This window comes from Toxorhynchites rutilus, chromosome 3, assembly GCF_029784135.1.
Source record: "Toxorhynchites rutilus septentrionalis strain SRP chromosome 3, ASM2978413v1, whole genome shotgun sequence".
Taxonomy (NCBI): domain Eukaryota; kingdom Metazoa; phylum Arthropoda; class Insecta; order Diptera; family Culicidae; genus Toxorhynchites; species Toxorhynchites rutilus.
This window is the reverse complement of record NC_073746.1, coordinates 99,801,749-99,817,071: the sequence shown is the minus strand read 5'-3', so window position 1 is coordinate 99,817,071 and position 15,323 is coordinate 99,801,749. Positions and strand designations below refer to the sequence as shown.

The following is a 15,323-nucleotide window of genomic DNA, read 5'->3' as shown; positions in this document are numbered from 1 at the left end:
AAGGTATTGATACATTGTATTGCAAGTTTGTACATCATCCAAATCTATATCTATTAAAATGAATTTCTGTCTGTCTGTCTGATTCTTATGAAATCGGAAATAGCAAATGAATCCAAATTTGGCATGTGGAGGTTTTAGAGTGCGATAAATGATTCTATGGCGACTAGATACTCCTCCCCCTATCTTAAAGGGGGCTGCGATACAAATGAAACACAAATTTCTGCATTACTCGTGAATTAATCAAGCAAATGAAACTAAATTTGACATGTGGAGGTTTTAGGGTGCAATAAATGTTTCTATTGTGGGTAGATACTCCTCCCCATCTCTAAGGGAGAGCTGCCATACAAATGAAAGGCAAATTTCTGCATAACTCGAGAATTAATCAAGCAAATGAAACCAAATTTGGCGTGTGGAGGTTTTAGAATGCAATAAATGTTTTTACGGTGGTTAGACACTCCAACCCCTCTCTAAAAGGGAGCTGCCATACAAATGAAAGGCAAATTTCTGCATAACTCGAAAACTAATCAAGCAAATGGAGCTAAAAATTCAATTCACATGTGTTCAATTACATATTGACAAGCGTTGTTAGTCCATTTGATGTTTGCGGTAACGAAATTGATCTTCGTTCGAAAGTGGAAATGGAAACGCACTACTATATCGTCTTCTATCTAAAAATGGATCACCGAATGTGTTGATAAGAGCAACACTCGAGAAAGGAATTGCCCAATTTAGGGCTGTATTTATTCTGTCATATTTTCTGTATCAAACATTTATTCCATGCAACGGAGAAACATGCTATTTGCAAGTGGATGAAAAATCTTGCGCGAGAATTGTGTCTGAAAATAATCTGATATTATAATGTCGAGTTTTGGTAGAAGTACTGAAATTTTATAGTAAAAAATAATTTTAAAGAGTAGATAAGAAGGTCAAACAATGGAACAGTTCTGCGATTGGACCAATGAATGTGCACTTAGTAAGTAATTTTCTCCTACCTGAGATTTGTATATTTAATTCTTCCCGCTGAACCATTTTACAATTTATTTATTAAGTTGGGTGCAATTCCAAATGAAAGCGAACTGAGAATGCCGATTTTAAAAACTTTTATTTTTGATTCGAACGAATGTTTGTATTCCGTTTGGGTTGGAGGAAATATGAAATATGAGTTTTCCACAGCAATTAAGAATTTTTTGACTCAAGTGTAACTTGTGAAAAATCGTATTTTAGTAAGAGAAATCTTTGTAATTTATGTCTTAAAAACTATAAGTAGTACCGAAAAAATTTGCAATGTCTAAAATATGGGTTTTAAATAAATTTCTTGTATAAAATAGAAGTCATGTGGAAAATAAAAAAAATGAGTCCAAGATGGTAATACTATTTTTGACAAACTTTGTGGAACATCAATTTTTTTTGAATTTTCAAATAATTTTTTTACTGATGTTATGTTCATGAATTTTAACCCCCATGTCTTCAAATGTTTTTCGACGTAACTCCTAAACATATATTTTTACCTAATGATGGATTTGGAAAAGTTGTTGAAAATTAGAAGCAAATTCATAAAATTTCATCAACATGACGGTATAAAACGACAAACACACACACATATATATATATATATATATATATATATATATATATATGAAAATGGATTTCTGTCTGTCTATCTGTCTGTCTGTCTGTCTGCCTGTCTGATTCTTATAGACTCGGAAACTACTGAACCGATCGACATGCAAATTGGTATGTAGGGGCCGGGGAAGGTTTTCGTGATAGTTTGAGACCCCACCCCCCTCTCTAAGGGGAGGGGGGGAGGTGCTACCACACAAATGAAACACAAATTTCTGCATTACTCGAGAAATAAACAAGCAAACGAAACCATATTTGGCACGTGAAGGTTTTAGGGTGCTATAAATGTTTCTATGGTGGTTAGACACTCCACCCCCACCCCGTTTTTGTAGTTGAGCTATTTACTAAATAAAAAGTTTACGAAGAGAAATCGATCAAGTCACTTACACCCCTTGCATTCTGAGCCCCTCATTTAGAATTGCTCAATAGATTTGTGAATTTTTCAATTTCTGAACAACGGAGTGATTATTTTCGCTTCTCGATACTCATATGTCAGTTCAGCGAGTATTTTGGATTGAGCAATCGTGATAATTCGTGGACTTCGCCAAAAAGACGATTACACTAAATCAGGCGTCGATTTAATACTTAAATACTCCTGGAGCTATTAATTGTAGCAATTATTGATAATTTTATGGTAGATAGATGTGAATTTATGATATAGTCCTAAATCCTGATGCTAAAGAGTCCAAGAAAAAGCGAACCATGTATAGTGAACTAATTTTATTGCAGCAAGTGATTCAATGCTAATCTGGACCACTTTAAGTGAACGGTAACCGCAGTAAAGGTGTTAATTGCAAATGGCATATCTGAGAAACTATAGTGCTCAACAGAAGCTGTAATACACCGGATCGATACGTAGGGTTCAGCCCATGACTAGGGGGAATGAAATAGAAGAGGAAGTCGTTCCTGTTGGGTTAAATTCACCTCGTCGAATGGAACGCGCTGGCAGGTGATCTCATAAAGCTGCCAGTATCTTCACATTCATTTCTCTACGATAACCCGGTAAAAGCTGGAACCGCCGCCATCATCATCATCGTCGTCATGCTACCCCGACATCATTATCATTATACTGCGAACGATGCGGAATCCAACAATGTGCCATTATCACCGGAATGCCGGTGATGAACTAGGTCAAACTGAAGCCTTGGCTGAGGATTAATACGTTGCAACTAACAAATGTAAGTCACCATGGAAAAAAGTGCGGGATGGATGTGGTTTCGTTACGCGAGGCCAATTGACTGTATGTTCGACTCAGCAGAAGCTGATCTGGGTTTGCTGTGTGCGAACTATTTTGCTCCACATGTGGATATCGACATCGTTAGCATTCGATAATATGTGGCAGCTACAAGACGCCACGACCTGCGCTTCACTCGTGGATAATGAGACTAATTAACACGTAATCAACCGCATGAATAGGCCCCGCTTCGGAATGCAACTAATGACTTTATCTCATTCCGAATCTTAAATCAATTAAAATAAATACCGAGAGCTGTTTCAATCAATTAATTAACAAGCTTAAGCGTTCGTTCATAACATTGATTTGTAGTTCTGCGCTGGGCAGCGTTGAGCTTTCAATTCCCTTCGTGCATTGTGCGTCCAGCCAATATTGACCTGCTGCCGTTTCGCAAACCACCACTAACTATCATCTGTCTGCTTGAATGTATGATGAATAAATTAACTTTCATATCTGCCCTAGTCCAGCGTCGGACCCATGAGTGAGGGGCGCGGGAGGATCCAAATCCTGGCTCCGATTTGTACAAACGATAATAAATGTATAACATGTTGCCGAGCAAATTGTCAACCTCATTTCCTGCTTCACCGCCACGCCCGCCATGTCCTGCCCACAGACTGCACGTGTCAACATAGAGGAAAAAGTAAACTGAACATACGGCCAGCGATCAGAAGTCGGCATCATCCCGCCGCCGCCCAGCGCCGAGGCCGGTGCAAAGTTGTGACATTTATAAAGTTATAATAAATGGGTTTCGAAGCGTGCGATATCAGCGTATGGATGTTCCGTGGGAGGAACCGGGAGCGGGATCGACAACTGCAAATTGGTCGCGAAACTACAAGCTCACACAGTGCTGTCCTTGTCGAACGAATGCGGAGAAAGAGTTCCTCCAACAGAATCGCCATACCGGTGGCGGATGTGATTAATTACCTGTCGCATGGCCGGCGAGCAAATCCCTAGACGATGATCCTGGTTTGGTTGCGTTCACGCCTAGAGCACTGACACGGACCGAGAATCTCGCACCTGATTTCTGACGTTTCTCATTAATTCCCTTGTACAGCCAGGCGATGGCACACGGAATGGCGCCGAGTTCGGACGGGGGCGAGGTCAGCGCTCCGAACATGGTGCGAGATTGTCCTGTGGTGGGGATGAAAAAAAGAGAGAAAAGAGGATAAAAACGGTGAACAAATAGTTTTGCTGTTATCTGTTGGGGTTTTAATGTAGTTGTGAGGATGATGCAGAAAACTGTTACGATCAATTCACCTAATATTCTTTGGCATGAAAATTGTAAATGAATGTTATTTTTATAAAAACGATACCGAACACTAGTACTTGGAAACAGTGTCTTAGAATATCAACAAATATTCACGAGTAACGAATATGATTTTATTTCAGTGTAAATGACTTTTTTTTCAGTTTGGAACACACTTCCCTCGTTATATTGATGACAATTACAAACGAGTTCATTTTTTTCATATAATGAATGAATGCGGCATTGAGTGGGGTTCATAACTTCGCTGTTATTCATACTTCAAATATCAAAAGCAAATTGATATTCATCACATTCGAAATGATATTCGCTCTGGCAGTGAATTTTCCTAACACGGCATCCGGCAGCTGCAAAGCAGCACGGGCTCATAAAACATTTGGATAGAGACAAGCAAAAAACCGCGAACGATCCCTAAGCGCTGTATTTATTATATTTCAAGCTGCAATACAATAAAAGTTCGAACTAAATGAAAACCATCCGCACACAGCCTCAGGTTAAAAGTAAACAACAGCTGATATTCATTTAGCTAAAATGAGATTCAATTCTGACGTCTCGAATTATCAATATGAAAATGACACTGGGTGAAAAAATAACTTCAAAACATACCGAAGAACAAAAGTTCATTTGCTCATATTCACTGGTTGTCTGGATCTGTCATTTTGATTTTCGTTAGGATTTTCGGGCTAAGTTTCATCGATAGGTTTTCGATGAAACTTAGCCCGAAAAGATATGCATTTGAGCTTAGCGATGACGATTTTTTTCAACACTGCTTGGAGCTATCCCTTTCTTTTTTCTCTCGTCAAAGCAATAATTGACCTTTTCCATGAGGTTATGTACCAAAAATTCCAAATTTTAGATCCAATTTTAGGAGAAAATTTATAACGCTACTTAAATAAACACATAATATGAATTCTTCGAAACAAATTTAGTCTCTATGTACCAACCTTTGAAAGCGCGTTTGAATAACTACATAAATATATTTAAAATATTTTAAGCTCTGGCTATTTTTCTTGAGACAGCTCTGCACTTACTGAACCAAAATGTCTATATACCATTGAATGAATAATTTAATACTTGTTTGAAGAGCAGTGGGTAGAACTAGATTTTATTTATTTGTTTCGAAACGAGCGTTTGAAAAAAAAAGTAATTTGAAATTGAGCATTTTTTAGTTTATCAGATGAAATTAAGTTTAAACATTTTTATACCTGGGGTTCTCTTAGCAAAAAATTAGGGTCACGGGGTTTCCATTATCAAATAACCGTTCTGAATCATATTTCGGATACTCTGTAGAAAATAACTTGAGAAGCTTAATGTCCTAATGAAATAACTATAAACTTAATATCACAATTGATGCTTTAGAGTAACCCTTTAGTTATATCATCAGGGCATTAAGCATTTCAAGTTATTATTACAAAGTGTCGGTATTTATAACATTAATGTTCAGTAAATTCAGTTTTTAAAATGAACTGCTCGGAATTTGATCCAAACAGGTTATACATAAGTGAAAACGGTACCTGCGTTCCATCGGAAGTGAGCGCCGCCCGGTGAGCCAGGCTTGTGTGAGCCATTGATGGCAAGCGCTTGAGTGAAGGTGTTATATATTTACGAAGTCAAAACTGGGGGTCGTTGTAGGACCACCTTTTGGAGGACGGTTTAGGAACACTGTAGCATCCCTATGCATTTTCATCATGCATTATTTCCAGTAATCCCAAAAACGATACTTCCTAGAAAGCAAAGTTAAAAACATTGCATTCAAGCGACCCAGAACCAAATTTTTTGCTTCGTATCCATTCCTCACTGGGTCATAAAATATTATTGCTATCCGACACTTTTCCTTGTTTACTTTCTGTCTCTCGCCGCATGTACGCTTTGCGTATAACACCGTCGATGGCTTGAGTTTGAGTTTAAGCTAATTTAGGTTATTATATAAGCTAGTCGGTTAACAAAGAATATAGAGTTGATTTCTGACCATCGACGTGCGCGGATTAATTAATGCCGAAAATTCTTCCGTAGTAACCGAGACGTTTTTTTATACTGCGACACCACCCCGACTTCTTCTTAATTTTTCTAATCCGATACTAAACGCAACTCGTAGATTCAATTGAAAACATTTTTTTTTCAAGAAAATAATTGTATTGTACCTGCGTTCAATTTTAGATTTGTTTTTTTATACTTTGTTTACATCCTTCAATCAGGATAAAATGTCATTCAAGTAAATACGTTTAAATTCAGAAGATAAAGACTCAGTGCAGCGATCCTTCATTCCTATAATTTATCTAATAATTTGAACTCAAATGATCTCTAATAGCTTTGGTTGATTAATAGCCGCGGTTGCTTTCTATTCATCGATTTTTCCACTAAAATTGACCAAGAAGTTTATTGTAAAAATATACATTTTTTCCGGATTTCATTGATGATACCTTGATCTTCTCCTGCGAATATTTGCATTATAATGTTACTTTTACTGCAGTTTACTACACAGCAATTATCCGATATTTTGTTTTATTCGATACATAATTATATTTGACTAGCTGACCCGGCAAACTTCGTCCCGCCCAAAATTTATTTTTCGTTATCACATCTACGTTTTCTTGATAAGCGCACGTTCATGGGTCCAATCGCAGAACTGCTCATTGATTGATCTTCTAATCGACCCTTTGAAATTACCTTTTACTATAAAATTCCTAGTACTTCTACCAAAACCCGTCATTACAATATCAGATTATTTTCAAACACAATCCTCGTTCATGATGTTTTAAACCACTTGCAAATAACATGTTTCTCCGTTACATGGAATAAATATGATAGAATAAAGACACCCCTAAATCGGACAATTCTTTCCTTGAGTTTTGCTCTTACATTCGGCGATCCATTTTTATTTATATGGGTAGAAGAAGATATGGAAGTGCGTTTTATCACATTAAAATCCATTCCACTTTTTGACACAAACACAAATTTGTGTTGGCAGCCTTCCCCTTAGAGAGGAGGAAAGGCCACCATAGTAACATTTATGTGTACAACCACCATAGAAACATTTATGGCACCCTAAAACCTCCACATGCCAAATTTTGTTCCGTTTGTCTAGTTAATTCTTGAGATATGCCAAAATTTATGCTTCATTCATATGGCAGCAACAAATCCTCCATTAGCTCCATTTACTCGACTAGTTCTCGAGTGATGCAGAGATTTGTGTTTCATTTGTATGGCAGACGAAACCAGAGAGGCGTTTTTAGGTTACGATTTTTCAAAGTTAACCGATGGTTCGAAAAATCTGTTTTTTTTTTCAACACAAAAATTCATAACTTTTGATCTTCAGGACCGATTCAGATGATCGACACATAAAATTAAAATCAATTATATAGTCTTTTTTGAAAAACATTAGACTTGCGAAAAAATGGATTTTGATTTCGTAATTATTTATTGTATTAGTTTTTTTTATAGTTTACATGGTTTCGGGACCAAGGATGTTATATTTTTTAATATTTTTTCTTAAAAGCTGAGGTTTTTTTTACATAACATATCCAAAAATTAGAAATGTGTTATTTTTCATTTTTAAGTTATGATTTTTCAAAGTTAACATGTTTTCGGTCTTCGTTCAATATTTCTATGCGACTTGACTGGATGTATGCGACTAGAATTCAATTAATTGGCAGATATGTCATTTTTTCAAAAAAGCTAATTGGCTTTAATTTGATATATCAATCATCTGAATCGGTCCAGTAGTTCAAAAGTATTAAAATTTTGAAGAAAGTCATTTTTGGAAAAAAAAGAAAAAAAAAAATTTTGGACCATCGGTTAACATTGATTGTTTGATTGGCTGTAACCTCGTCAAAAACCAACACAAGATAATGAGATGTAAGTAATTTTAAAGATTCAACACTCCCGTTTTAGAACATTGTACGGTTTTATTTTCGTCTTTTTTTTTATTAATTCGTTTATTTTTACAGGCTCAATTACATAAGTTTAAAGGAGCCGAATTCTTAACTAAACATATTAATTATATCTATATATCCATGAAAAATTTTCCTTAATTCTATTGTTAATAAGGTAGAAACCGATTACTCGCGGTAGAGACGAGTTTAGAAGGGTGACATATTTTTATCAGGAATATGTTTTCGTCTTGATGTGATTAATTATAATAGACGAATATATCGGGTCGAAATAATTCTCGATGTTTTTGTTTTTCAAAGTTTATGTAGGACACAGTATCTTACTAACCAAGACAGTAGCAGATCCAAATAGCCTAATCAACCGGCTTTCATTTGATCCCCAGAATGTGTCTGACAGAGACGTTTACGTTTGAATGAAAAATTGCCCTTCGTCTTTAAGGACGATTAATGCAATAAATAATGATCATGCCACAAATAGGAAGGCGGCTTTGAAAACATCAATAAATTCCGTACAAGGTTAATTTAATGTTTTGGCGATATTAAAAATATTTGAATCTTCGCATCGATTTTAATAAATATAGTAATAAAAATATTTTGTAATTTTACAAATATTATAGTAGGTTTTAACATCAGCAGAAAAATGTGTATCCTAATGTATTCCCAAAAACCATGTGAATGTTCCATATTGATACGTTCAGCCATTTTTTTAGCCGATCAATCTGAGTTTAGACTAAATTAGAGCAGCACTTCATCGCAAATTGTACCAGAAGTATAAAGTCCTATGCGTACTTCCGGAATGAACAATTTGTAATTATCGTTTCCATACTTTGGTGGCAAAATAATTGCAATACACATACATGGTAAAAATATGACCGTCCAATAAATATTCCATGTATACTATATGATTCTTGACGAAATCACAAAACCGCAAAAAGTCAGGTGTTTTCACGTCAATTCAACTATAAAATATTCTCCAACTGATGTTTCTTGTAAGAAATTTTCTCAATTGTATTCTTACAACGTTTACTTTTTGGAAATCTGGTGTTTTATACTTGAAAACGAGAAAAAAAAATGTTTTTAGGGAGTCTAAACGTTGTCACGTAACGCTTGGATGGAGCAATTGTACATACGTTAATCATGTTTTGAAAACTGCCTATCCATCATTTTGTTTAATCATCCATCCTTGAAATGTTGATTGTCAAGGTTGAAATAATAATTTTTGTACAATCAAAGATATTTCAATAGTGAAAGGCCTTACTGGAAAAATTTATGAAACAAATGGAATTGGGATAGACGTTTATAGGATTGTCGCGGTCTTCTGGAGGTTTGAAAGAGTACTCGTGGCGTATCTTCGATTATACTCGTTTCATCCGCTGTTCCGTGATTTTTTTTCGAAACATCAAAATGTTCGATGCAAATAATAAAACCATGAAACATAACTACTGCCAGACAAATAGGAAACTACTGTCAGACACCACTGTTTTGCAGTTTGTGTCATTCCATTCCGCCAGGGAGGAATCCCCAGTGACCAAAAACCGCTCCAACATGTCTCGCTTGATGCGATAATCGTGTCTCACTCCGAGCGGCGAAGGTAGCAGAGCTGACGTTGTCTTCCTGACAGCGCGCCATACGGTATCAGCTCCCAGAGGAGTTTAAGTTCCCGCACATTTTGTCTGTACGTTCCGATAAAGGTGACAGGAGAAAATAGCTTAACCACTCCAAAACAAAGTGCATAAATATCTTCCGGCTAAGCTATCTTTCCGGACTATCAAATCCTACCCACCGCATCCACCGCCCTGTCGTTCCAACTGAACCGACATTCGGTTGTTCGCCGCTGTGCTGTCCCCACCAACAACTTCGTCCTGGCTCCCCGGTAAGAGCCGGTGCTGCCGAGTATAAAAATCATTGGGGGTTCTTATGCCAACACTTTTACCGCGCTAAATAACAAAGTTTTGTATCGCTTGGACCAGCTGCCCATTCCACTCAACCATTCAACCGGAGAGCGGAAATTTACTCGGGAAGTTTTTCAGCGCATCCGAGCGGCCCGAGGCATATCGGATGAGTGTCTGTCCATGGAAAAGTGTACATTCGGTCGCCGCTGTTTCCGGTGACATTTTCAAGCGAAGCTTTCCCGACGAACATATGTTAATGGAAGGACATGCAAACAAATACATTCTGTAACCATTGTCGAGGGATGACTCCGATCGAATTTGAATAATTACCGATAAGTCCACCACCCCGGCAAACATATTTCTTCCATTTGCTCTTATCTGTGAACTACAATATTTTGGATCCTATTCGTAAAGTTAATGATAATCATGGTCACAATTTAGAACTGACATTCAAATATCGAACCGTTGACCTAATCCGCACGAGTGACAAATGAGTTGAATAAAAAAAAACCAAAAGAGGGTGACAATAAATTGCTCACTGGGCGATAACATAAATTTCCCCATAGATCAATGCTGATACCAAACCGAACCCCAATTGTCACTGAAAAATCTGGTGTATGAATTTGCGGCAGCTCGGCAATTCCTGTGGGAGATGTAACGTATTTGGTGGGGAGAGGAATGAATGCAGTGGACAAAATATGTGCATTCATCAGATTAATCGATCTAATTTCCAATGAGGTTTGGGTATTACAAATGGGGTTTTTAGTATCTTTAAGCCTAGTTTAAGAGGTCAATGCAACATAATTTTTCGCTTGAATCGGTTCCAAATAGATTTGAGAATATACACATAAAAGTAGAAGTTCGTATTCTCAATGTTCCCGTGGATGAGAAGACAAAGCAGACGAGCGTCGAGTGATTACGATCACTTACGGTTATTTTAATTTTTATTTTTTTTTATAAATATATATATATATATATATTTTTTTTTTTTTTTTTTTGAAATAGGACTAGGGTAGAAGTACCTATCATCGCAATAGTACCAATTATGGTAATACGAGTGAGTTTTTTGTTAGTTTAGAAAACATATCTTATTTTTAAAGGCTCTAATACGATTTTTAAACATCAGAAATCTCTTCTTTGTCGATTCTGGTACTTGATTCCATGCGAAACATTGTTCTTTCGCTGAAACATTTAGTTTGAGTGTGTCCAATTGATGCTTGCTTCTTAGCATTTTGCTAAGGAATATGCGATCAAAATAATGAGATTTTTATGCTGTGAAGTGGCTGTTTTGATGCAAACACAGTGTAGACGTATACATTACAACCTTCTTGATGTTGTGATTCGGTCAATTCATACTGAAAAGCAGAGTTGCAATATGTTCCTATTATGGTTTTACGTTGTTATGTAATGGTTGTTATGTTATTATGGTTGTATCTCACGTTTTCACGCTGTGCAATTGCATATCATAGGGCGTTTTTGAACGCTCAGTAGTGTTGTGAAATGTTGTGTCCGATCGAAGCATATTTGTTTGATCCACTATGTTGAAAATTAAATCTTAGATGAATGGATTAATACCCTTTGTTCAGTTACTGAAGGGAGGGAAAACCTCATCACAACTCTGACGCCTTTGTGATTCTCTTGTCAGCTAGCAGAGAGACCTAACGAAGAGGAACCGGCAGTTATTTTACAACCGGGAAGCACATAACAACAGTCTAATCCAGAGATGAAACGGATATTCGGTATTCTGCCTATCCGGACAATATTAGATATTAGAAAAAAATAAAACAATAATCTCTTATTAACAGAAGATAAATCATAACCGGAACTTGTAATGCTTATTAAATCGTTTTTGATTTGTAGTTAATTAGGTATACCTTCTCTTAGATTATAATCCCGGAAGATCTTAGTTTTTTTTAAATTTTGAATACAAATAACTGGTTGATGTTCTTTGCATATTGAAATTATGTGGCACAAAACCTGTCTGGAAGACAAGGTTATCGTAAGAGAAAGTCAATTAAGAAAACCGATCAAAGCAAAAATTAGGCAAAAATTGCCGAATAATGAATAATAAATAATTAGCCTTGTACAGAATTTATTGAATTTTCGAAACTGCATTCTGATTTGAGAATAATCGTATTATTGAAAAAGTATTCATTAGAACAAGGGATTTTTTTTATTCTATCAAAACATTTTTCTGTAGTAGAATAACCTACAGGAGATTTTTTGGAATCATATGAATGCTGATGGATAAGGTTAATTGGATTTTTCATTGACATGGGTAATAAAACACCGCGTTAATCTACAAAATTTTAAAAAACAGAAAAAATCTATTTTTTTTCTTTCCAGTATTGTTATCCACTACACCTACACACAAAAAAAAGAAGCATTCAAGTATCACACTTCAAAACTTGAAGCTTCAAATGAAGCTTTAAAATGATGTATATCCCATCTTCATGCGCTGGTTTTTCACAAAGTTACAGCGTTTCTAGAATCACTTAAAAACGCAAATTTCATGCAAATATGTGACATATCTCCTCCATAATTGGATCACTTACCCTATGTCTTTTGGGAACACATTGGGGGTACAAATTTGAAAACCGAAAAATTTTCACGTCGTAAAAATTACTCAATTTTTAGTCATTTTATCCTCGATTAACGAGATTTTTGCATTAATCGATTCGGGTACTTAATGTCAATTTAGTATAATGAAAAATGTTATGTATTTTACTAGCTGACCCGGCAAACGTTGTTCTGCCATTTTTATTTATTTATTTCTAGTGCATACTTTAGCTGTTAAATAAAAAAAAACTATGGTATCTTAATTGTATTTAAATGTTTTAACGATCTAAAAAATAATTAATTATGATCAATGATTCCACGTGGATATTGGGCAGATCCTGAAGGTTTGACCTTTTATTGCATTGAACCGTTGGAAATTGATCTTCCCGAACCCGAGTGTGACGACGGTCCATTCTTTGATGAAGATCAAACGGATATGTGGAGATGATGTTTATGACTAACAGCGAAATGGACCCGACAAAATTTGAACAAAAAAACAAAAAAAAATGTTTTAGTTCAATGTATTTCATTATCGTAACTGACATACTTGATCTCTTCAATGCCAAATGTAAAGTGAAAAAAAGTAATATATTTTTGGCGTAAAATGGAAAAATAAAATAAGGAAAATCAATATTAATTTCGTTAACTTGCTGTCCAGTTGGTCGAAAATACACCTGCCTTGACGCAAAATGAACATCCCTGCCTTGAAACAAAAAACATCAAATTAATTAATGCGTTTTCGAGGTGTAATTTACCCTCTACCAGATTAGCAGACATGAACGCAATTTTAAATTGCTAAAATTTGAATGAATGTTGTTTAAATACTTAGAAGACATAGCCACAACTTAACTATTTTTCTATGAATCTTCTTGAGTTTCCGCCAAAATTTTATCCATAATATAAAATCATCATCAGAGAAAATTTTCGTTCAAGACTCTACCTCACTTTCAGAGAATTTTCTGTTACCTGTTACAAAGAACAAATATTAGAGATATTTTCATTTTTTGTTTTCGGTAGGATCATATTTTCATTTATATTTTGGGCTTTAAAAGCGTGTTCATTTCACCCGAAAATTAATTACCATTTTCGCTTCACAGAAATGGACACCAAAGCTCGATGTCGAATTGAATGGCAAGGCTGCCACATTCGCATAGCCCGATTAAACTTGAATTGCAACTCGTTCGGGTAATTCTGATTCGTACGGATTTCAGAATACAGGAGAATAGTTTATCAGTAGATGGGAAATTACACTATTCTTTTGCTTAGGGCGTATTTTGTCGACTAACTAAACTAAATATTTGCATATAAGGTAATCCTCGCTTTTCTCATTCAACCGAATACCTCCAGCAAAATGTTGGACGGAATACGTGTGATGCTGTAACGAAGCTTATTAAAGACTTCATTTCGTTTGTTTGAACACACGTGCTGTCATGGCAATTCAAATGTTTTATGCTGGCAATAACAAAGGGTGTGTCGGTGTTGCTCATGATAGCGTTCCGCTAGTAAATGTATTCTCCCTCAAGCCGCTTCTGTTGATTATGTCGTAAGAATCGCATTCGTTCGCTCTCTACCGTTGCTTATATGTTGACCAGGGATTGTTGGCGCAATTCAAGACATCGATGAATGACGTTGTCCTGCCCGGGTGAATCATTAAATAACACACATAATAACACAATAATAATAAGAGCGCACTCTCTTGTTTGCTTCACCATGTTTAAAAAATATTAATTCAAAATAAGTAACGATGAGTAATGATATAATTAGAATAATTTCAGTAATTTTGTGCTCATCCAAAAAGGCTTCCAGCTTCTCGGTGATGCGCCAAACTTCAGTCGAATTGAAGTTACTTGCGCATGTGTGGGATACAATGAAGCGTACTAAGTACCATCTGTCATTTAATAACGTAACTAAATAAGCTCGATTATTTGGATATTGTTTATACCAAAATACTAAAATCTCGATTGAAAGTAGGTGATGGGGGTGAACCTCTGGGGTTATATGTATTTTTTTCAGGTTAAAATCATGCAAAAAATGCAAAAAAAATATTCAGATTTTTTTGTATAGGACCCCATAATCGGTATTAAATATACAGTAATCGGTATTTTAGCGGTATCATACAAATGCCATACAAATGAAACACAAATTTCTGCATTACTCGAGAATTATACAAGCAAATGAAACCAAATTAGGCATATTGAGGTTTTAGGGTGCAATAAATGTTTCTATGGTGGTGAGACTCTCCACTCCCTTCTCTCTTCTTTAGCCTGTCATACAAATGAAACACAAATTTCTTTATTACTCGAAAAATAATTAAGCAAATGTAACCAAATTGGGCATATAGAAATTTCAGGGTGTACTCAATGTTTCTATGATGGTTAGACTCTCCGCTCCCCTCTCTAAGGGGGGGCTGCCACACAAATGAAACACAAATTTCTGAATTACTCGAGAATCAATCAAGCAAACGAAACCAAATTTGGCATGTTTTCTATGGTGTTTAGACACTCCTCTCGCTCTCTTAGGGTGGGCTGTCATACAAATGAAAAACAAATTTCTGCATAACTCGAAAGCTGATCAAGCACAATTTGGGATGTGTGGATTTTTGGGTGTGAGAAATGTTTCTATAATGGCATGACACCCCTCCATCCTCTGAAATGGAGAGGAGGTCCCATAAAAATATTACACATATTTCAACCAAAAATATTCCAAACATGACAATTGAAAATTTTCGGAAAACTCAGAAGGAAAAAGGAAAAATTCGGAAAATTAAATTCCCATATGTTCTACAATTACATAGTGACAAGTGCTGTTACTCCATTTGATGTTTGCGCTAGCGAAATTGATCTTTGTTCGAAACTGGAAATGGA

At 35.9% G+C, this 15,323-nt stretch overlaps 1 protein-coding gene across 1 annotated transcript in view; it reads right to left on the bottom strand.

The window, feature by feature from the left end:
- Positions 1 to 15,323, bottom strand: part of LOC129772853 (kinesin-like protein CG14535) — a 458,100-nt gene that overhangs the window by 68,779 nt on the left and 373,998 nt on the right. Inside the window, exon 8 of the mRNA XM_055776367.1 lies at positions 3,779 to 3,985. Coding sequence (XP_055632342.1) covers positions 3,779 to 3,985 — 207 coding nt within the window. The remainder of the gene's footprint in view (positions 1 to 3,778; positions 3,986 to 15,323) is intronic.